The following is a 24,225-nucleotide window of genomic DNA, read 5'->3' on the forward strand; positions in this document are numbered from 1 at the left end:
TTTCATCCATCGACAACATTATTATTATTCTCCACTATTTCATTGGTGCGCGTGACGTAATTCGCACAATAAATACCTTAGGCATGCTATGTCTTATAATATGCGCGCATGACCGATACGCACAACAAGATTCCCAATGTTTATCTTGTTACTTTCTCTATTTTTCCCATCCTTGAAGGTTCCCTTATAAATATCATATCTCCTATCAAGTATCTCAAACTTGGAGGAACTGAGTTAATGGTAAGTTTCAAGACTCATACTAGTTTTAGCTATTTACTTAACCATATTAGTACATGTATCTGTTGAATATATCAAAGCTCAAAATTAATTATTACATATAGGATATCTTAGTACTGAAATGGAGAATTTTTTGCTTTGTTGTAGCTTATCAACAATGAAGATGTTATTTGTGCTTGTTTTTACATTTGGTTTGGTCATCATCCTCTCCAAAACTGGTGTGGAAGGCAGAAGGCTTGAGGAGAATCCCTTGGATCAGTCTCTTCGAGGAGTTCAGGGAAAGGAATACGTGCTTGCTGATAACAAAGTTGTGTTTAGCTCCAGTAGTGCTGGTGGAAGCAACAACGAGGAAGCCAAAAAGGACATCAACAGTACTCCCGGAGAGAAGAAGGTAAAAGCTGCTGCAGATGCATCAGTTGGCTATTCCTTTGGTGCCACGAAGGATGCCGAGAGCGACAAGATGTTTGATGTTAGTACCATTTCACGCACTCGACCCACGGACAATTTACCGCACCACAACTTGAGGGATTCTGCTAAACGCCCTTAAGACTATGCTCCTGCCATGAACTGCTATCTGCTACAGTAGTATATAGGATGTGTGAGATTTGCTCAGTATATGGGGCAAATGCTTTCAAGTACTTATTGCCATGTATAGCTCTAGATCATTATGTCATGGATGGCTGGGGCTTTTCTGTCAATCTACTGAAGTACTACTACATAAAATAAAATGACCATGACTAGGTTGGCTTGTTATATGTACTGTCCACATAGTACCAATTCCTAAGAGTGATAGATAGCTATGAGGCATTCACTAAAATTTCTAGTTGTTGGTCCTTTACAAAGTCAGACCGCTCCTTTCCAAATCACTTGCAATTTTTTTACATGAAAATTGTGGGCAAATGGCCAGAAGGAAAGCACCTGTCGGTCTTCTAATCTATGATACACAGGTAGGTAGCAGCTAGTTAATTCAGTATACATGATGTTGTAAGCAATGTTTCTTTTTGTGCATATGTTACATGTAAAATCTAGAGTTATTTTGTGGGGCAAACCCTACATTAATGCTAACAATGTTGGGGGCATCTCTCTCTCCTTGTCCTTATTTACCTAAATAACCTAAGGGATGGACTCATGATGATGGACGTTTGATGGCTATTATGAACCATGAGAGTTATGTATGAGCATAAAAATAAATCATAAACATGATATACAAATAAAGGTTGAGCATGAGAACATAGAATATTTGCAAAACACATAACAAGTACATAAAATAGTGAACTTAATCAAGGCCTAAGAAACAAGGTAGTTTGCTTGCAAATGGTTCCTCCATAATTCTTCTAGGGTTTAGGGTTTTGATGTTTTGCTATGCCAAATACCGAAAAATATATTGGGATTGTCCATTAATTAGATTTATAAATCATTTAATTCATCAAAACAAGTCAAAGCATGGTCCATAACGTATGCTACAAAACCATTATAAGTTAATCATGACTTGAAGTCTTTAAAGGGGTTCATTGTAGACTCTTGCATAAGCAATGTGACCTTATCTTTGGACAGCCACCACTTTAGCCAACCTAATCAGCATAATGATATCTACACTTATGCTTGGTTATGGTTACTACTTTGATGCTTCATTAATTCAAAGCAATGAACAACAACAACAATGTAATAATCGAACAATTATGTTCATTTTATTAGTTAGGAACTCAAAATGAATTTTCTTTTCATGACACATAGAACAATTGAGCTTTTGATTATTATCATTTTAGATTGACTAAGTTTATGCTAATTGTCTTTGTTCTTTTCTAAAGAAGCTTTCCTATTTGGATTACAAGATAAGTATACTTTTGGTGGGTCATTTTTCCTGCTCATCTCTAAATTGATGGAGCACATTGGCAAATAATGCTGATAGTAGAGTTGTAGAAGTAATATTATTTTATCATTAGAGAATTAGGCAATAATCTTTGTCCAAAAGAGATTTGACTGAAACATATATCTCAAATTTTTTATGAGCATAAAAAGTTAGACATAGTTAAATTAATGTAGTCTCAATTGCATTCATTTTGTCCATGGACGATTATTATTCTCCACTATCTTGTTAATTAATGTAAGGCACCAAAAGGTTCCCAATGTTCATCTTGTTAATTTATATTAACTCATTTAAGCTTAAAATTTTCCTTACAAATATCTTGCCCTATATCTAGTATCTCAAACGTATCTCGGAGGGAGTGAATTCAAGGTAAACACCGAGGCTCATACTAGTTTTAGCTATTTACTTAGCCATATTATCACATTTAAGTGATAAATGTATCAAAGCTCAAAAATTGATTGTTATACATTAGGATCTTAGTATCGAAATGGTCAATTTTTGCTTTGTTGCAGCTTATCAACAATGAAAATCCCATTTGCACTTGTTCTCACATTTGGTTTGGTCATGATCATCTTTGAAGGTAGAAGGGTTGAGGGAAATCCCTTGGATTTCTCTCTTCACGGAGTTAAGGGAAAGGACTACATGCTTGATCATAATAAAGTTGTCTTTGGCTCCACTATTGGTGGATGAAGCAATGAGGAGATCAAGAAGAACATTAAAAGCATAAGAGAGAAGAAGGGAAAAGCTGTTGTAGATCCATCATTTGGCTATCCCTTTGGAGCTACAAAGAATGCCAATGACAATAATAGTAATAACAATGTCAAGAACAGTGATCCTTTTACACATACTCTGGGAATGTCAGCAGATTCACACCACCGGATATCGATCGATGAGTACCGAAGGATGTTTGGTGATCTTCCTAAGCACCCATAAAGCCCTGCTGCCCTTAACTGTTATTTGCTATTACACTATAGGATGTGTCAAATTTGCTCGGTGGAGAGAGCAGATGCTTTCAAGTACTTTGTGTCATGGATATCTCCACAACATGTAATGGATATCTGGATCTATTGACCAATGTTCTACATTACTAAATATAATAAAATGTAACGACTAGCTTGGCTTATTATATTTTCTATGCACTCAATACCAGCCGATAAGAGAGAGAGAGAGAGAGAGAGCTATGGCATTCATTATGTTCTTGAATCCATAGGAAGAAGATAGTACCAAAACATTCTATCTCTTGTTCCTTCACAAAGTTAGACCACTACTTCCGAAATCACATGAAATTGTTCGATCTTATCATCCTTTGATCTTACCATATCTGCTAGGATAGACCATAAAAGATCTGTATGCATAGAGTTCTTTTCTTTTTTTCAGCAGCATAAACCCTAATGCTCCCCCATCAAGCACAACAAAACTAAGTTCCTGGCCAGAAACAAAGTATGTTCATGACGAAAACCTATTTAAGAAAACTATGCTAATTTGCTGCCTCCATGAAGAAGACATATTGATTAATTAATGCAAGGGAATGGAGGTGTTTAAGTTGGAAGATCGCAATAGGTTTGGTTCTTCTTGAGAGAGAGGGGTTTCTTCCTCGATGAAACTGTACACATGGGTCGTAATAATTAAATGGAGGATTCCTTGACGCTTTAAAGTGCGTTGATGTCGAAGCATGCGGCTCATCATGGAATCTGAACCAGTTGAGACAAGCTCTATGATTGATGCCTGCAGTGCTAATTAAAGTGTGAGGACCATGTCATTTTACCTACTCATGTAGCTTCATATATATCTATATAGATGTTAGGGTTTGTGAGCCTATGGTCAAACATATGTAGGCATTATCTTGTGGGCTCTTAAATTCCGTGTCATATATTGCTTCTTCATCAATGGCTGACTGATACTTGCCATCCCCTTCTTTGTGGTGTAATCAAAATGCATTGTGTAGAAGCTACAATTTTCTCATTCCTAGTTTATAGAAACAGTATCATCATATTAAGAGACACACATAATGCATGTCTTTGAGGCATAACAACATTAATGTATTGGTTATTTATAAGATATCTTTGAAACTACAATTTTCTATGGGTATAAACTTTTAACCATTTCTTTTGCACGTTCATATATAGATATCTATCCCTCAATAATGATATTATTTATATACCCTTTCAAACATAGTATATATAATTTTATAGTTGTACATTTGAATGAGGGAATTATCAAGAAATTAATAACAGTATATTCATCAGATTCTTATAGGCCTAGTTTACTTTGGTCAACAGAACTCAAAAGTTTATGCATGTAGTTAAATGAGAGGCAAAACACATGATTCAGATCTCTCTTCTATATTAGAATGGAGATCAAATGGTAACTATCGTTCTAGTTGTTTTGTCATAATATAGCAATAAAAATACACATTTTATGGTAGACTTGAGCTTGATGATGATGAATAGTATCTAATGAGTAGCCAGATACCAATATCACACAAAAAATGCACATTATCTTCTTCACTGAGTTTTCTTGGATCTGAGAAAATTCTTGACTTGGATCTCAGAAAAGAGAATATGAACAAAACAATAATATTAATCACCAACCAAAAATCATTATTTACCATTTCATTAACATAATCCGAAGCATTGGGTTTCGTGCAGACCAAACGAGAATACTTGACAGCTGACATCATAGCCATGCATGTCATCATAGCCTTGTCAAATGAGACAAGTACTGACTTCATTTGTCATGTACTGTCTCTCTTTTGGTTGCACACGCCCAATGCCTTCTCATCCTCCTCTCTCAGGTCCATCTGCCATGTCTTTGAGAGAACCACAATAGGATGAGAAAAATTTTGAGAAGGGAGTTAATGCTCAATCGCATTCTCACAATTTGTGAGCATTTCTCATGTTATTATTTTGAGAAAATTGCTATGTCAAGAAGTACGCTAATCATGGTGATAGATAATGGAAGATTTCATGCAGTAGTACTAAAAGAGGCTTTCTTGATGCAGATGGAGGGTAATACAACATTGTGTTATATATTTCTCACACAATCTCACTCATTCCGTGTGGATCTCTCATAGAATGAGTTTTCTTGAAAGGTTTTGATACGTGTTATTTGGACTCTTACCCTAACCCTAAACAGTTTGTCAAGCCAAAAGAGAAATAGTTGACGACTCGCATGGACAGGACTCCTCTTATAACTTGCTTTACTAACATGGCAATGATGTTCCTATCGGAACAAGAAAACATGGCTATGTCAGGTTTGTTCTTGGCGGACTCACAAGAACCTCTCAAGACTTGAATCATGTCAATGAACTGGTAAATGAATTTGGTTAGGTGATAAATTTGATCTAAACGCAAGAAAAGGAAAAGAAATTTTGGTGTTGAGTAGTGTCTCAAATCTGATTCTGTCGAGATATTTGTTAATGTCCCTCCTCGAGTTCATACACATATATATAAATAATATTGAAACTGGTATACGAAGCTACATATGTATGTAAGAAGAGATGATCTCAAAACTTTCACTCTTCAGACATCAATCATAGAACTTGTCTAATCTGGTTCAGATTCCAAGACGCGTCGCACTTTAAAGCGTCAAAGAATCTCCATTCAATTATTGCGACCATGTGTACGTGTTTCATGGAAGAAGAAACTCCTCTCTCGGGAAGAACCAAAAACTATTTCGATCTTGCAAGCCAAACACCTCCATTATATCCTTGCATAAATTTATCTGGCATATGTTCCTCATGTAGACATCGAAGCCTAGTTTTCATCACGAACAAAGTTCATCTTGTCTTCCAGCAAGAACTCTACTTTGGTATGCTTGTTAGAACTTAAGGGTTTCCATCAGAAAGCAGATGCATGGCTATGATGTCAGCTGCCAAGTGCGTTCTAGCACCTGCATGAAACCCTAGGTTTTGGATTATGTTAATGAAATGGTAAAAAATGATTGGGTGATTGTCCGGAAAAAAAAATTTATATTTTTTTTAAAATAGTACCTCTTTTTAAAATTCTCAAACAGTGATATATTATTTTAAAAATATTAAAAAAACCCTCAAAAGTTGCCATGCATTTTTCTGCCTAAAGTAAAAAAAAATCATCCAAATTGTATTATGCTTTAAAAATATTGTATAGGGTTTTTGTTTTAAAATTACTGTATAGTGTTTTGATTTCAAAAACATTACAATGCTAGTTCAAAAATACTGTATAGTGTTTTTGAAACCAAAAACACTATAAGGCTAGTTCAAAAATACTATATAGTATTTTTATTTTGAAAACACTATATAGTGTTTTCAAAATAAAACACTAGATTCACTTCAGGGAACATTTATATCAATGATGCCATACTCATATGTTGTGCATTTATATAAAACCATGATAGATATCCATAAACACATTGTCACTCGATGAGGAGATGGATGGATATAGCTAGAGATCGCCCATTAATGGGCCAGAAAGAGAGCAGGCCATGTTAAGAGTTCTTATTCCTCGGTTGATGATATCTACAACATGGTACTAGATTTGTAAGCTCGCATGGATCAAGAATCAGATCGTGGATACAAGGACTTGGACCAAGAAAACATCAAGGCATATACAAGAACTGGACGACGAGATCTAAATATGCATGGATGGAAGTGGAACATGGAGCATAATGAACTCAGGGGGTTGCTGATGAGATAGGTGAAGGCATGTGATGCCCACTGTTAGTGTTGATTAGCTACTCAATAGTTGACATGATAAGCCAGATCTAGAGATGACCAAATCCATCAGCAGCACAGAATCCTGAAACCTCTCCAAGTAGACACATTTAACAATCAACATCCAGATGCAAATGATTCAGAAACGGATAGAAGATGACAGGGAGTGTCGTATGAATGAAGTGATAGAAGATAAGATTTCCCCGATTATATGAGGAAATCTTATCTATTCTGATGAGGAAAATCCTCCCTCCTAATCCCTATAAATAGGAGAGGGACATGCTAATGCATTCAACCTACTTCACTTCTTTAATAAAGCTTCTTCAATTATTGTTCTTATCTTCTATTATTTATATCATGGTATCAGAGCTGCTTCTCCATCTCTGATGGCAAACGAAAAAGCTTTCTACCATTGCTTTTCCATCGTCAACCCATCGGTGCGACAAATCTTTCCTCTTCGGCGAACGGCAATTGTCTTCTCCACTGCCACTCTGTGCCAACGTCTGTTCCCTTCATCTGCGGCGTCTCTAGTGCTGTGCTCACCAGCATTGCCCCACCTTTCTTCCTCGCTGTAGCTACCTCCTACCTCTTTTGCTGCAGCTTCCTCCTCTGTTGCACCTCTACTGCAGCTTCCTCCTCTACTGCACATTCCTCCTATGTTGCAGCTTCCTCCTTTGTTGTAGTAGCAACACTACAACATTACTGTAGATTTCTCCTCTGCCATCATCGCAGCCGTCGCAGCCACAATCGTCGTCGTCGCAGCCACAATCGTCGTCGTCGCAGCCACAATCGTCGTCGTCGTAGCCACAATCGTCGTCGTCGCAGCTACAATCGTCGCCGTTGTAGTCGCAACTGCCGCCGTCATCGCAATCGTAGCCGCTGCCATCGCAACCGCAGCCATCGTCGTCGAAACTGTAGCAACAACAATAGCAGCAGCAATATGCTCTTGCCCTACTCATGAAACCTCTCGCCCGTAAACCATATTTTGCATCGATCCAAGATTGGTATCCTTGTCAAGCACCATCTCGTGGGGGCATGATAGAAGATAAGATTTCCCCAATTATATGAGGAAATCTTATCTATTCTGTTGAGGAAAATCCTCCCTCCTAATCCCTATAAATAGGAGAGGGACATGCTAATGCATTCAAGCTACTTTACTTCTTTAATAAAACTTCTTCAATTATTGTTCTTATCTTCTATTATTTCTATCAGAAGGTACATAAGAACACAACTAGTTTAACAAGACAGTGAAGTGACAATTACTAGTCGAGTGAACTGAAACAAGGCATGGGAATCATTGCTAACAAGCTATTTCTTTTCATCAGCATACATAGTTTCAATTCCTTTGAAGAACTTAGTTTTCTTATATAGTTTGCTCAGAGAGTGATACATTTTTTTAATGCATGCATCCTATGGCACCAAACAAAAAAATTCATCATTTTCTATTTATGTGCATGTAATTTTTTTAATTTCTAGTTGTATGATATTCGATTCCTTTGTTTTATTTGCTTTCAAATTTGATTGGTCAGAAAATAAAGCTTCATTTGGTGGGAATTTAGGCCCGAAAATATCGAGTGTTTCCTTGTCCTTGTAGAGAAGGACGGGAAAACTCTACAAAGGCGTTTGTTCTTCTTGTAAGCATGACTCCTTTTCCTAGAAAAATGATATGTTTCACTGATTCCATAAATTTGGGTTCTGTTGTGTGCACCGTCATCCTGCATCGAATTGTAAGCGGATGCTGGACAAAAGACTTTACGTCGAACATAATTCATTTTGTTGAGATTTGATTCATAATTATTTAGATAGTTATCATGATCTAGTGGTTACAGGATGATTTCAATAACCACCTCAATCATGATCTAGTAGTTATAGGGTGGTTTCAATAACTACCTCAATCTAGTAGTTATAGGGTGGTAGATAGAGAGAGTCTGTGTGCATTTGGTATCTTGTAAGTGTTCTTATCAATCCTCCTGTTTTTTAATACTACATCAGTTTTCTTAAATTGAAAAGATTCTTTTACTTGCATCGTAGTATTCTGTTTTTTCATTCTGTTTTTTCCTTTCTCCTCAATCCCAGCCTAGTTTCAATATGAACTGGGCATTATGGCTTCCAATGGCAATTCCATGTCTCAACCCCTTATCCCCATCTTTTCGGGCAAAAGCTATGAATTTTGAAGTATCAAGATGAAGACTCTATTCAAGTCTCAAGATCTTTGGGACTTAATAGAGAATGGATATGCAGATCTAGATGACGAAATCAGATTGAGAGAGAATAGAAAGAATGACTCAAAGGCATTGTTCTTCATTCAACAAGTTGTACATGAGACGATCTTCTCAAGAATTGCAGCAGGGGCAACCTCAAAGCAAGCTTGGTTGATACTTCAAAATGAATTTCAAGGCTCATCAAGGGTGATTACGGTAAAACTTTAAACCCTCCATCGTGAGTTTGAAATTTTGTTTATTAAATGCAATGAATCGGTGCAAGATTTTCTATCTCGAGTGACTGAAATTGTTAGTCAAATGAAATCTTATAGTGAACATCTTTCTGATTATATAATTATTGCAAAAATTTTGAGAAGTTGAACTTCGAAATTTGATCATGTTGTTGCCGTAATTAAGGAATCAAAAGATTTATCTACATATTCATTTGATGGCATTTCAAGTTAAGGGGGAGTCTTCTACTTCAAAAGAAGACAACAAATCAATAGGAAGAGGATGTGATAGAGGAGGATTTCGTGGTAGAGGAAATGGAAGAGGAAGAGGACACTTTGATGGGCATGATGAACAATTGCAATCAAATTATGATCAAAGAAATTACAAGAGTGGAATTCAATCTACTATTGTAAAAAGTTTGGTCATATGAAGGCAGATTGCTGAAAAAGAGAAAAGCAAAGCTATGTGGAGAAAAATGAAGAAAATAGTAAGTTATTTATGACTCATTCACAAGTTCATAATATCTCAAATGATATTTGGTTTCTGGATAGTGGATGTTCTAATCATATGTTAGGCATAAAATCAATATTTAGAGATATTGATGAAACTCACAAGTTGAAAGTTAGACTTGGAGATAGCAAGCAAATCCAAGTGGAAGGGAAAGGAATAATTGAGGTGAAGACAAATCAACGTAAGGTAAAATACCTTGATAATGTTTTTTTTGTTCCTACTTTATCACATAACTTGAGTGTTAGACAATTAGTAGATGATAGATATTCAGTAATATTTGATAATGGTTCATGCACTATTAGAGATAAAAAACATGGTTTGATTATAGTAAATGTTTGCATGACACAAAACTAGATGTTTCCACTTGATGTGTCAAATATTGAAAGGCATGCGCTTATCATAACTCAAAAGAATGAGTCTAGTTTATAGTATTTAAGATATGGACACCTTAACATTAAAAGTTTAAGGTTGTTAAGTCAAAAATGAATGGTTTTCGGATTGCCCAAGATTAATACACTTGATGTACGTGAAGGATGTATTTATGGCAAACAAAGTAAAAAACCATTTCCTATTGGAAAAGCATGAAGAGCATCTAATTGTCTTGAATTAATTCATACTGACTTATGTGGACCTATGAATACAAAATCATTTGTTGGAAGTCAATAATTTTTATTGTTTACGGATGATTATAGTCGCATAAGTTGGGTATATTTTTTGAAATTGAAATCTGAAACATTTGATAATTTTCGAAAGTTTAAGGCACTTGTAGAAAGACAAAGTGGTAGATATATAAAGACACTTCGGACAGATAGAGGTGGTGAATTTTTATCTAATGAGTTTAATTCTTTTTGTTAAGAAAATGGTATTCACAGAGAATTGACAGCACCATATACACCGGAGCAAAATGGTGTAGCTGAACGTAAGAATCGGATTGTCGTTGAAATGGCAAGAAGTTTGTTTAAAGGAAAACATCTTCCAAATCAGTTTTGGGCAGAAGCAGTTGCAACAGTAGTTTATTTGTTGAATATTTCACCAACAAAGGCTGTTATGAATCGAACTCCTTTTGAGACTTAGTATGGTATGAAACCAAGTATTAGACATCTAAGAATTTTTGGTTGTATTTCTTATGCTTTGGTGAATTCATAAAATCATCACAAGCTTGATGAAAAATCTGAAAAATATATTTTAATTGGTTATTCTTTACAATCGAAAGCATATCGATTATATAACCCTGTTAGTAGTAAAGTTATTATTAATAGAAATGTTATGTTTGATGAAAGGACAAGTTTGAATTGGGAGACCAATAAAGGTGAAACACAAATGCAGATTCCAGTAGAACTAGACACTCCGCAGAATCAAATGACAGATCCCGCTCCAACAAAAGTATCGAGCACTTCAAATTCTGATTCGTCAAATTAAACCCCTCTAAGAAATTTCAGATCATTGACAAAAATTTATAACTCAACATTTGCTTTGTTTATTTCAGATCCAACAACTTTTGATGAAGTAGTTAAATAAGAGGAATGGAGAAAAGCAATAAAGGAGGAAATCAAGTCAATTGAGAAGAATGAAATTTGGGAGCTAATGGATCTATCGAAAGAAAAGAAAGCGATTGGGTTAAAATGGGTGTTAAAAACAAAATTTAAATGCAAATTATTTGGTTTCATGAATAGTGATTGTGCAGGAGCTTTAGATGATCGAAAGAGTACTTCATGCAAGTGGAGCCATAACAATGAAGTATTATGGAATGGATGAACAAGTTACGGATATCTTCACCAAATCACTTCCAGTTCAAAAACATGTTTATTTTATGTCGCAAATTGGTGTATGCAACTATGAATCAAGGGGGAGTGTTGAGATTTGATTCATAATTATCTAGATAGTTATCATGATCTAGTGGTTACATGATGATTTCAATAACTACCTCAATCATGATCTAGTAGTTATAGGGTGGTTTCAATAACTACCTTAATCTAGTAGTTATAGGGTGGTTGTCACTAGGTCCTATAAATAGGACCGTAGTTCATGAAGTAAGGTAGATAAAGAGAGTCTGTGTGCATTTGGTTTCTTGTAAGTGTTCTTATCAATCCTCCTATTTTTTAATACTACATCAATTTTCTTGAATCGAAAGGATTCTTTTACTTACATCGTAGTATTCTATTTTTTCCTTGCTCCTTAGTCCCTAACACATTTTGCTTGTCATTTGCTTGACTCTTACTGCATTAACAGTAAACACTGTTAACTATGGATTCTTCTTTCACAATTAACTGTCCCTACATTGAATTCACACATATAAGCAAACGAAATCTGAACAAGTAATTCCTCTCAGACCTGCCGACAAATGCAAACATAAATAGGTGGGTGATGCTCTTTTACATCACCAAGCAAAGCCACAGGATTTAGGTAAAAAACACTTTCCATTAACCCATCATTTTGCCGTTTAATTTGTGTGCCCACTTGATATTGAATATCAACTCTTAACGGTAACATATCTTCTTCTTCAGACAAAGAAGGGACAAAAAAAAAGGAGGCAGTAACATTTCTTGCCTATAAAAGCAGCCCCAATACTCACTGAACCACCAGCTCGCAGTAAGAACCTTCATACCTCTGTCTGAAGCTTCCTCTCTTGTGTTGGTGAGATTTATCTTATGCTTTCAGGTCTCTCAAGTTAGGTATATTGTTGTGATGTTGCCTACATTAATCATTCTCTCAGAGTAGCCAAAGAAAGGATGAAGTTGGTGGGGATTCTCTTTCTTGGAGTTCTAGTGATGAACTCATGCTCAGTGATGCCAAGGAAGGTGTTGTTGGAAGACGACATCCATGGAGGAGGCCAAGCTGATGAGGGAGAGCACGAAGTGGAAAGGTTTGGCTATTCTGATGCCGACACCAATAACCATCACGCCATACCCAGAGATCAGTACAACAACTGGGTGAATAGTCCAGGGTACATGCCGGGAGATGGCGGAAATGTCGGTGGCACAGGATGAAGCCATGGTTCCTGAAACTACGGTTGGCTTTACTAAGCAGCATGTGCGATGCCATACGTGCTAAGAGTACATGAATAGGTTACAGGTGCGTAGACCACGCATGGATGTCAACCCCTGCTCTGTGAACCTTACGCCCTTTCGTAAAATAAGAACAGTCTCTCTCTCTCTCTCTCTCTCTCTCTCTCTCTTTCTCTCTCTACACATACACACGGAGGTCAAGGTTTGTAGAAAGAAGTTAATAATACGAAGGAAAAGAAGTTGATACTATCATGCTGAATTAACTATTTACAAGCATCATCAAGCAAAAATGCATATATGTCTTTTCTCGATATCGTTTATTCTCAAATCTTGGTTTGTATTGACAAATTCTTGATAGCGATCTGGCGTTGAAAGATGTATTTTACTGAATGATTAACCCAAGAAAATAGTGAATTCAGTGATGATTGACTATAACTTCGCATGCAATTCTCCACAATATGTGATATTATTTGCAACTTCTAAAGCTTCGTTTAAGCTTTCGGTTTCCTTTTTCTTCAAGCATGAGATCTGAGCTGTTCTTATTGATCTTACGATACATCGCAAGTACTTGATACATCTGGACTTCACACAACCTTAGCTGATTCAAACTACACTCGAAGATTGCATTTTATGAGTTAAAATCTACTCCTTCAAAGTATTTCATGTACTTGTGGGAGAAAAAATTGCACTCATTTCTTTATTCAACTTCCATCCAATCTGAATGCAAGCAAAGCATATGCCATCATAGACGAAATGGAAACATTATCATCATCTGAGATAACTATTGCATTCATCCATAACGTCAACAAGCACAACAGTAAGTGTCATAATACAAAGTAGTGAATCATTTCTCATGTACTAAACTTACAAATGAATCGGCAGCAATTTAAACTCCGACATGGTGTCAGGCCGAAGGCCTTTCTCACCATATAATCAGGTTCTATGTGTTTAATTTGAGCTATTACTTTGGTGCCGAGACGAATTATACATCCAACAAATCTCGTTCTGGCCATACCGAACAGAATACATCGACTATGAAGTCGTTGGCTCGCTTGCTGGATCAGCGAGGTAGTATCACCATACCAACTATCTTATGCTAGCACACGTTCTGACCTCCTAAGTTATTCTTCTCTGGTACATATGAATCCTTGTGCGAACCACCAGAAACTGTTAGCATGTCACTGGTGCAGCTCCAAGAGCCTCTCAGCAATTATTTGCATCTACTACTTCGTTCTCCTTTGTTCTTCCAGTGTCACATCTTGCTCTCTTTTCCTTTCCCTGAGTAAAGATAAGAGTAAACTTAGCCCATTCAAGATATAATAAAAATGACAGGAACAAAGAAATTTTGGTAAAACATGAATAGAAAGAGATCCAATTAGGAATTAGATAGATGAAAAGAGTCCAAAAGAAAATATCAAAGTGGAAGTAAAGCAAAAGGCAACGAGGAAGAAACAAGCCAAGACATCCACAGCGGCATGCACTTAGGATTCAAGATGTGGATGAAGTGTGAGATAAATAGATTTCCATTTCCATGAATAAAAACTCGAGTCTATGAACCTGTCTGATCTGTCCTGCTCCATTTATCCTATAGAAGACGATCATCATAGGATAAGCTCCTTGTTTTGCTGACAAGACTGTCATCTTATAGCATGATTAGGAAGGTATTCCAGCTACCATCCGACAACCTAGTTTGTCAGCTAAATATCATTGCATCACGGACGGAGCCATCTCACTTGTCATTTTTTCAGCCACCAAATGATGGAGCCATATCTTTCTCAGGCAGAAGCAGTAGATTTGCTTTTCTATGCTTCTGTTCTTAGTCAAAAGCAGATGATCGACTCTGCCGGTTTCAGCAATGACTACCATCAGAAGCAAAACAACATTTGGAGTGTTCCAATCCTCTCAGAAGGAAAGTTGTAGAGTCTCAAGACAAGTGGAGTAGAGAACATGAAAAGAAACAAGAGAAGTTTCTGTTGAACTCAAGGAAGTCTTGCATGCACAGGATTCACTGTCTAGAATCTCGAAGACTATCAATTGTGAAGGTATCTGAAAGCTTATTTATACAGAGGAGACCAGAAAGCAAATTGAAGTGGTATTGATTAAAATATTAAGGGCCTTCCACTCAAGTCAAAATCATAAGATGGTGGGTGGTTATACATCACCAAAGAAGCATATTTTAATGGCAATAATTGATTAGTGCCAAGATCTTGAAGGCACTGAGCAAGCCTCTCAAACATGTATCCACCAGCTTGCTAATTCAGGGGCTATCAGAAATCAGTCACCAGGTATCCTCAACCTTGCCTGATGCAATTTGAAACATGAGTGGCCTTTAGGAAAGGCAGGATTCCACAAAAGATGACCACCTTTGGTGTATTATTTAATTATCTTCCTCTGCTGCTTAGGTTGTTCTCTTATTGGTACAATAAAAAATCAATTTGTATAAAGGAACATGAAGAATGCTACAAGTTTGAAGACAATAACAGAACTAGTACCATTGTAAGCCATAGGTACTAATACAACAACAACTGCATTCACCATAACTATAAAATTCATGTTCTTATGTTACTACTTTTCTGTCCTAAAGCTTCTTGAATAAGCAGATAGTGTAAAAAAGTCAAAACAGGGTTTTAGATGAAGAAATTCTTGATGAAACTAGCGTTCAACTGTTGTTCTGATCTGCAAAGAGAAGCATGTGAAAAAATATTATTTTGAAAAAAAAAACAAGAAGGAAGAATTTACATACTAACCTCAAATTGACCACACTGTTTCTATGGATAACTCAGAATGTAGAATGCCGAGCAATCCTTCAAACCAGGAGGACAATTACTAAATCAACTTGGAAATACACTTGAAACATGAAATTTGTGAGATCAGCATTCTCTAATGGTATACATGCATAATAACATGGTAAATGAAATACATGAAGAATATATATATATATATATATATATATATATATATATATATATATATATATATATATATATATATATATATAATTTATATATGTCTTCTATGAAACACAGGTAGGTAGCAGCTAGTTAGTTGAATGTACATGATGTTACATGTAACGTCTGGTGTTTCTTTGTGGGGCAAACCCTACATTTATGCTAACAAAGTTGGGACATCTCTGTCTCTCTCTCTCTCTCATAGAGGATGAACACGGTATCCAAATAAAGGCTGAGCGTGAGAACATGGAACATTTGCAAAACACATAACAAGTACAACAAATAATGAACTTAATCAAGCCCTAAGAACCAAGGCAGTTTGCTTTCAAATAATTCATATGTAGTTCTTCTAGGGTTTAGGGTTTTGATAATTTGCTATGCCAAACACCTAAGAAAATAATGGGATTTTCAAGTATAATTAACAGTCAACACTGAAGTTTTGGTCTAAAAGTTCTATCCATGTGCCGATACCCCTCCTAGCAGACTAAGTGCAACACTGTATAATGGAATTTTTTGTCAAAAATAAATATCTAAGCATAAGTTTTACTAATTCAAACAAGCCGTTAATTAGCTTTTCTATTCATTCAATTCATCAAAAACAGGCCAAAGCATGGATCATGACTTGATGTCTTTAAAGAAGTTCCTTGTAGACCTTATCTTTTGGATAGCCACCTGTTTAGCCAACCTAACCTGCATAATGATGTCTATACTTATGCTTGGCTATGCTTAAGACTTTGATGCTTCATTAATTCAAAGCAATGAACTACAGCAATAATAATTAATAATTGAACAATTATATTCATTTTACAAGTATGGAATTTAACATGATTTTTTTTTTCATGATATATAGAACGATTGAGCTTTTGATCATTATCATTTTAGATTGACTAAGTTCATTCTAATTGTCTTTGTTCTTTTCTAAAGAAGCTTTCCTATTTGGATTATAAGATAAGTATACTTATGCTTGGTCATTTTTCCTCGTCATCTCTCAAGTAATAGACCACATTGGCAAATAATGCTGATAGTAGAGTTGTAGAAGCAGATATTATTTTTATCATTAGAGAATTAGGCAATAATCGTTGTCCAAAAGAGATTTGAGCAAAACATATATCTCAATTTTTTTATAAGCATAAAAAGTTGGACATATTTATATTAATTCGGTCTCAATTTCAATCATTTTGTCTATCGGCAACACGATTATTATTCTCCAATATCTCATTGGTGCCCTTATCGCTAAAGAGTCAGGGATTCAATGCATATGACAGCACCATAATTTATGTTTGTGCGTTTGCAAAAATATGCATGACCCTCAGATAATTCAACTCCTCCAAGAGAGGCACCAGCATATGTGGAGAATCTTATTTGGCATTGCAAATTATCACAATGCTGCTTACTATAATGCAAGGAATGTTTGTATCTTTCGTTGTAGTTCATACTTCCATCAGTAATTATACATATATTTTTCTGATGGACTTGGTAAGAATAGAAACTATTCCATGCAGGAATACTAGCCATCAAAGAATGTTCATAGTTACTCCATTAACAGTTCATGTTTGGACGGAGAGAAATAGAGTCCTACAATGAATCTTGCACTATATCAACTGAGGGAGAAGACCTGAGGCCCCATATTGGGTTCTTATTTGCATATTTTGATGGATATACGCATGCATGGAATAGTTTTTGTAATGATGAAAAACCATAAGAGTTCTGATTATGAGCAGAAGCATGTGAACTAGGATTAGATGTATAGAACATCTGAGGAGCACATAGAAAATACAACACCAAAGGCAAAAAAAGAAAAAGGGATTTCTCAGTTCTATCCAACCCTAAAGGCAACATTCCATCTGGGCACATTGAAATTTTGTCAAACCAAAATATCTAAGTTAAGAATCAGTTCTCAAAACAACAATGTTAAACAATTTGTAATGTCATTTTACTAACTTATACAAGTTGTTAAATAGTAAATGGATGTGCTAATATTAAATCTGTGTTTTTGAGCAGATGTAGGTTTACATATGTTTGGTTATGCTTACGACTATGAAGCTTCATTCAAAGACATGAACAACAACAACAACAATATAATAATTGAACAATTATATTCATATTACTAGTCACGAATTGAACATGATATTTCCCATGATATATGCATAATAAACTGAAAAATTATATTCATTTCAGTAGTTAGGAATTTAGCATGATTCTTTTGGTTGGTTTAACTTCACTAAATTCATACTAATTGTCCCTGCACTTGTTTACAAAGAAGTTCTTCTATATGCATCACAAGTCAAGCATACACATGATGGAGTAATGAGCAAATTGGCAAACAACGTTGATACTATAGGTATAGAAGTAGATATTTCTTATCATTAGAGAACTAGGGAAACTAATATTTGTCCAATATAGGGTTGAGTGAAGTGCCTATTTGAACCTTTTGACTAGCATATGTAGTTAGACATCAATTGTAATCGATTTCATCTATCGGCGACATGATTATTATTCACCACTATCTCATTGGTGCAGATGACGTAATTCGCACAATAAATCTGTAGGCACGCTATGTCGTATGATATGCGTGCATGACCGATACGCACAATAAGATTCCCAATGTTTATCTTGTTACTTTCTCTATTTTTTCCAGCCTTGAAGGTTCCCTTATAAATATCATGTCTTATATCCAGTATCTCAAACTTGGAGGAATTGAGTTCAAGGTAAGTTTGAAGACTAATACTAGTTTTAGCTATTTACTTAACCATATTAGCATATGTATCTGTTGAATATATCAAAGTTCGAAATTAATTGTTACATATAGGATACCTTAGTATTGAAATGGTGAATTTTTTTGCTTTGTTGTAGCTGATCAACAATGAAGATGTCATTTGTGCTTGTTTTTACATTTGGTTTGGTCATCATCCTCTCCAAAACTGGTGTGGAGGGCAGAAGGCTTGAGGAGAATCCCTTGGGTAGCTCTCTTCGAGGAGTTCAGGTAAAGGAATACGTGCATGCTGATAACAAAGTTGTGTTTAGCTCCAGTAGTGCTGGTGGAAGCAACAACGAGGAGGTCAAGAAGGACATCAACAATATTCCCGGAGAGAAGAAGGTAAAAGCTGCTGCAGTTGCATCAGTTGGCTATTCCTTTGGTGCCACGAAGGATGCCGAGAACGACAATATGTTTGATGTTAGTACTACGGCACGCACTGCACGCCCGGACAATTTACCACACCACTGCTTATGGGGTTCTGCTACATGCCCTAAGACTATGCTGCTGCCATGAATTGCTATCTGCTACAGTAGTATATAGGATGTGTAAGATTTGCTCAGTATATGGGGCAAATGCTTTCAAGTACTTGCTGCCATGTGTAGCTTAGATCATTATGTCATGGATGGCTGGGGCTTTTCTGTCAATGTACAGAACTACTACTGCATAAAATAAAATGTCCATGGCTGGCTTGGCTTGTTATATGTACTGTCAACATAGTACCAATTCCTAGGAGCAAAGATAGCTATGAGGCATTCACTAAAATTTCTAGTTGTTTGTCCTTTACAAAGTGAGTCCGCTCCTTTCCAAATCACTTGCAATTTTTTTACATGAAAATTGTGGGCAAATGGCCAAAAGGAAGAGCACCTGTCGGTCTTCTAATCTATGATACACAGGTACGTAGCAGTTAGTTAATTCAGTATACATGATGTTGTAGGCAATGTTTCTTTTTGTGCATATGTTACATGTAAAATCTAGAGTTATTTTGTGGGGCAAACCCTACATAAATGCTAACAATGTTGGGGCATATCTCTCTCTCTCTCTCTCTCTCTCTCTCTCTCTCTCTCCCTGTCTATATTTACCAAAATAACCTAAGGGATAGACTCATGATGATGGATGTTTGATGGCTATTATGAACCATGAGAGTTTTGTATGAGCATAAAGATAAATCATATGCCACGAACATGATATACAAATAAAGGTTGAGCATGAGAACATGGAACATTTGCAAAACACATAACAAGTACATAAAATAATGAACTTAATCAAGGCCTAAGAAACAAGGTAGTTTACTTTCAAATGATTCCTCCATAGTTCTTCTATGGTTTATGGTTTTGATGTTTTTCTATGCCAAATACCGAAGCAAATATTATGATTGTCCATTAATTAGATTTACAAATCATTTAATTCATCAAAAACAAGTCCAAGCATGGTCCATAATGTATGCTAAAAAACCATTATAAGTTAGTCATGACTTGAAGTCTTTAGAGGGGTTCATTGCAGACTCTTGCACGAGCAATGCGACCTTATCTTTGGACAGCCACCAGTTTAGCCAACCTAATCATTATAATGATGTATATACTTATGCTTGGTTATGCTTACTACTTTGATGCTTCATTAATTCAAAGCAATGAACAACAACAATGTAATAATTGGACAATTATGTTCATTTTATTAGTTAGGAACTTAACGTGATATTTTTTTCATGGTATATAGAACAATGGAGCCTTTGATCATTATCATTTTAGATTGACTAAGTTCATGCTAATTGTCTTTGTTCTTTTCCAACGAAGCTTTCCTATTTGGATTACAAGATAAGTATACTTGTGGTGGGTCATTTTTCTTGGTCATCTCTAAACTAATGGAGCACACTGGCAAATCATGCTGATAGTAGAGTTGTAGAAATAGATATTATTTTATCAGTAGAGAATTAGACAATAATATTTGTCCAAAAGAAATTTGAGAGAAACATATATCTTAATTTTTTTAGAAACATAAAAAGTTAGACATAGTTAAATTCATGTTGTATCAATTGCAATCAATTTTGTCCATCTGCGACATGATTATTATCCTCCCCTGTCTCATTGGTGTATGTGACGTATATAATTAGTGTGATAATTATCTTATGCAACCAATGTTTCATAAGACATATGGGCATCATCGAAAGGCACCATCAATTTAACTATGTCTACATAGTTATTATTATGGTGGCCAAAATACTATAACAAGTCAAAAATACTACAATATGCTAAAACATTATAACAGGAAAAAAAAAAGGAATAATTCATTTTTTAAATTAAAGATACTGTTTGAAAACAAAAAACAAAAGGGAGGTTCCGATTGAGAAAAATCTAAAATATAAATATTTCTTAAGAAAATATTTATATAAAGTATATGTATATATATAGTCACAGTGATCCTCAATCGTGTGAAGGCAAATTTGAAATGAACCTTGCCTCTATCTTCACCATCATGCTGACATAATTATCATGATAGCACAAAAGTTTAGTTGGCCACTAAATAAGTCGATTGACCTTGGCCCGCAGTAACTATTCACATAGCCGAAGAATAAATGATTATGTCTGAGCTACAACCTACTCGGTGTTGCAGATAGAAAATGAAGTTCCTACAAAGCTCCTTTTTTCCTATTAATTCGTATTACATGTCTTTGATCTCCCAATCTATCTAGTACTCATGTAGAAGTTGCACGCCGTTGTCTTCCATTTACTTTGTGTTGCGGATAGCTATAGCTAGCAAGCAGCCTTTAGTGACAGTAAACTTTGGTCGACAAAAAGCAAAAGCTTGTGTCCGGAGTTTATGAGAGGCAAAAAAGCATGATTCAAACGGTGACTATATTGTTCTATCTTTCTTATCATGACATAGCAACAAAAATGCACATTTTGTGGCAGACTTGAGTTTTTGATGTCGAATAGTCTCCAACGAGTAGATATCAACATAACACCACATCGTCTTCTTCACTATGAGTTTTCTCGGATCAATAATAGCACATTCAGATTTATATCATCTGACTCTGTTACAGCAGGATATTAACTGACAGGTGCCGTATCTACATAATATTCTACAGATTAGTATAAATTATTAGATGAGAATTTAATTTTTTTATATCTGATACATCACCATCCAAACAATATCTTAGATATTAACTTGTAAATATTTTAATATATTACCTTAATGTGGCAGGACTAACATCCTCATCATTCGTCAAAAAAAAAAAGGGAAAATAAAGTTGAAGCAAGATTGCAACTCTCACGAAACTTTGTGGTAGACAATCACATGGGTACTTATTTGGCTTATTAGTAGCATTTGCTGCGTGCTTTCCATAAGAAAGATGCTGGTCCAACCATTACCAATAGCCACAGTACAGACTTGTGTCAGCAACATTTAATATCCATAGCCACATTTGCAAGCTGTAAAACGTAGGATAAAGCTTATCCCAATCTTGTCAGATTGATTCATCATGTTTTTCACGTTAGCCGCCCCCCCAGTTTTCTTCCATGCATGCGACAAAGCTAGCGATCGAGACGACTCGTCTGTCAAGGTTCTCTTTGTTACGTCCGTGGATGCATCTGTCAAGAGAATAATAGTGAGATATCATTAGGTTGTCAAGTGTTACTAAACCTCTTCGTTATCAATCTTGTGGAGAAGGCATATTGACATTTAATAGGGTAAGGACGTTGTCATCTGAAAAACGTGAGCGGTGGAAGAAAAGACAAAGTCTTCATCAAAGGACGAAGTACTACTAAACTGGCGACAACATGGTGAGGGCTAATCCATTGTCTTCGTAAACGTTTCCATGTTTCCACCGGGTTTCAGCATCTGTTCATGCACACTCGATCTCTATATAAGAAGAAGCGCACTGCGATCACATAACCTGCACCGATTCCTCCTGTATCTCCGAGCATGAGGAACTCTAGAATTCCATTCCAATGGCTGAGTGCTTCACTAGCCCTCCTCGTCGTCCTCCAATCACATGTCATGGCAACGGAAGCAAGTGGTGTTGGTGAGTGGCCTTCTAAGACCGTGCTTTAGGTCTCATGTAAATTTAGGCCTCTTTGATTGAGTCATCTCGTTTTACTGGTAGGAGCTGATTGGGAGTACAGCTACGATCCATGTAGCGAGCTCGGACCTCAACACTGGGGAGACCTTCATGAAGAATGGGAGACGTGCAAAACTGGAGAACAACAATCACCCATTTCGATTAAACCAAGCAATATCATCGTCAACCCATCACTGGGGAGCTTGAGAACAAATTACGGCACCAGACCTGCTTTCTTGCAGAACAAGGGGCATGAGATCCTGGTAATCGAGAAACAGAGTCCGGAATGCCCTCATGTCTTGGCTTTAACAGTACTGAATCCTACGTTCTCTGTGATGTTGCATGCGTGTCAGGTGAATTGGACGTGGTCGCCAGGAGATCTTGTGATCGGCGAGAAGACATTCCATCTCCGGCAGTGCCACTGGCACTCACCGTCCGAGCATGAACTCTATGGCAAAAGGTTCGAACTACAAAGTTTATTGCTACTTGTAGATCCAGCGATCGGCAAGCTCAACTCCTAGTTTTGTCGACAGGTATCCCTTGGAGTTGCACATGGTGCACACTACTCGGGAGGGAGAAATAGCAGTCATTGGCATGTTGTACGAGTTTGGTCACTTTACTGATCCCCTCTTGAACCAGGTTCGCATTCCCCTCCAATAATTGCTTGACATGCAGGTGGAAGGATTATTATGTCTCTCTCGTCAGCTGCTGGACTAACTCTTTCCCCTCTTTCTCCTTTCGGTCTCTTTTGGCACAGTTGTCGGAGGGCCTAATAGCTCTCCAGAGTCAGGACAACGTGTATGTGGGGACTATCCGCCCACCTCTTATAGGTGCGAGAGAACCATACTTCAGGTACAGTGGCTCTTTGACAACCCCACCTTGCGGTGAGCCGGTTACATGGACGGTGATGAAAGAGGTACGCGTGTGCCTACCGCCACTCCTTTACCATCTCCTCATGGAAGTCGAATGATCATTCTCCGAATCGTATGGTGTTGTTTAGGTGAAGAGAGTAACGGAGAGTCAACTGGCGTCGCTGAGGATTCCCGTGCATGATGTACGTGTGGTGTTTGATCTTTTTCCCATGCATCAGATGAAGCGTTTTGTTTCTTGCATTGCCTAACCATCGTCTTCCTTCAACCCTCGTTCTCGCAGAAGGACAACGCAAGACCAGTTCAGCCCATCAAAGGACGCAACGTGTACAAGTACGAGCCGCCGCACGAAGACCATGCCAGCTCTTAAAGCGAAACTGTGGATGAGCACCGCCGACGACGCACACTTCCATGCCTGAAAAGGATGATGAAATGGGGTTGCTACTTCTGCTATGTATATTGCTGGGGTAGAAGCCATCTATCTACCAGTAAAAAATAGTTCGTCACACCTACTATGTAATATGCCAACGTCCGTTGTCTGGAAATAAATGGTACATCACGTTTGATTACCTAATAAGCTTGTTTTTTTTCTTTGGGAAATTAAAGATCAAATACAGCCAAGAGAGATGTGTTTCTTATGGGAAACACACTGAGCGTCACTAGAAATCAGATCTTTGGATCACGAGAGCTGTACTAGAAAGAACTTTTTCTTGGGACCCGAGGCTGCAGGCTTTTACCTCCTCCGACCAAGTATTTTGTAGCCACAGACTTGTGTGTAATTTTGATGGAGGTGAGAGATAGAATACGAAACTTGAGGAGGAAACCAGATCAGACTAGTGGGACGTGATCAACGAA

At 36.7% G+C, this 24,225-nt stretch overlaps 1 protein-coding gene and 1 long non-coding RNA gene across 2 annotated transcripts; both read left to right on the top strand.

Moving 5' to 3' along the window:
* Positions 1-123: 123 nt before the first annotated feature.
* On the top strand, positions 124-992 carry LOC135588997 (uncharacterized). Its single transcript, XR_010476557.1, has 2 exons — positions 124-240; positions 385-992. It is a non-coding gene; the product is annotated as an uncharacterized LOC135588997 (long non-coding RNA).
* Positions 993-22,262: 21,270 nt separating this feature from the next.
* Positions 22,263-23,939, top strand: LOC135588998 (alpha carbonic anhydrase 7-like). Its single transcript, XM_065081323.1, has 7 exons — positions 22,263-22,465; positions 22,547-22,764; positions 22,855-22,961; positions 23,035-23,140; positions 23,259-23,417; positions 23,502-23,555; positions 23,654-23,939. The coding sequence occupies exons 1-7, from the start codon at positions 22,366-22,368 to the stop codon at positions 23,738-23,740; spliced, it is 831 nt and encodes a 276-aa protein (XP_064937395.1). The 5' UTR covers positions 22,263-22,365; the 3' UTR covers positions 23,741-23,939.
* The last annotated feature ends 286 nt before the right edge of the window (positions 23,940-24,225 follow it).

This window comes from Musa acuminata, chromosome BXJ1-8 (assembly GCF_036884655.1).
Source record: "Musa acuminata AAA Group cultivar baxijiao chromosome BXJ1-8, Cavendish_Baxijiao_AAA, whole genome shotgun sequence".
Lineage (NCBI taxonomy): Eukaryota > Viridiplantae > Streptophyta > Magnoliopsida > Zingiberales > Musaceae > Musa > Musa acuminata.

What these genes read in the sequence shown, in the direction of transcription:
- LOC135588998 (XM_065081323.1), top strand. Translation starts at nt 22,366, where the DNA reads ATGAGGAACTCTAGAATTCCATTCCAATGGCTGAGTGCTTCACTAGCC. An exon ending in CTGATCCCCTCTTGAACCAG is followed by an intron (nt 23,141 to 23,258) that starts GTTCGCATTCCC and finishes CTTTTGGCACAG; the next exon opens with TTGTCGGAGGGCCTAATAGC. An exon ending in TGAGGATTCCCGTGCATGAT is followed by an intron (nt 23,556 to 23,653) that starts GTACGTGTGGTG and finishes TCGTTCTCGCAG; the next exon opens with AAGGACAACGCAAGACCAGT.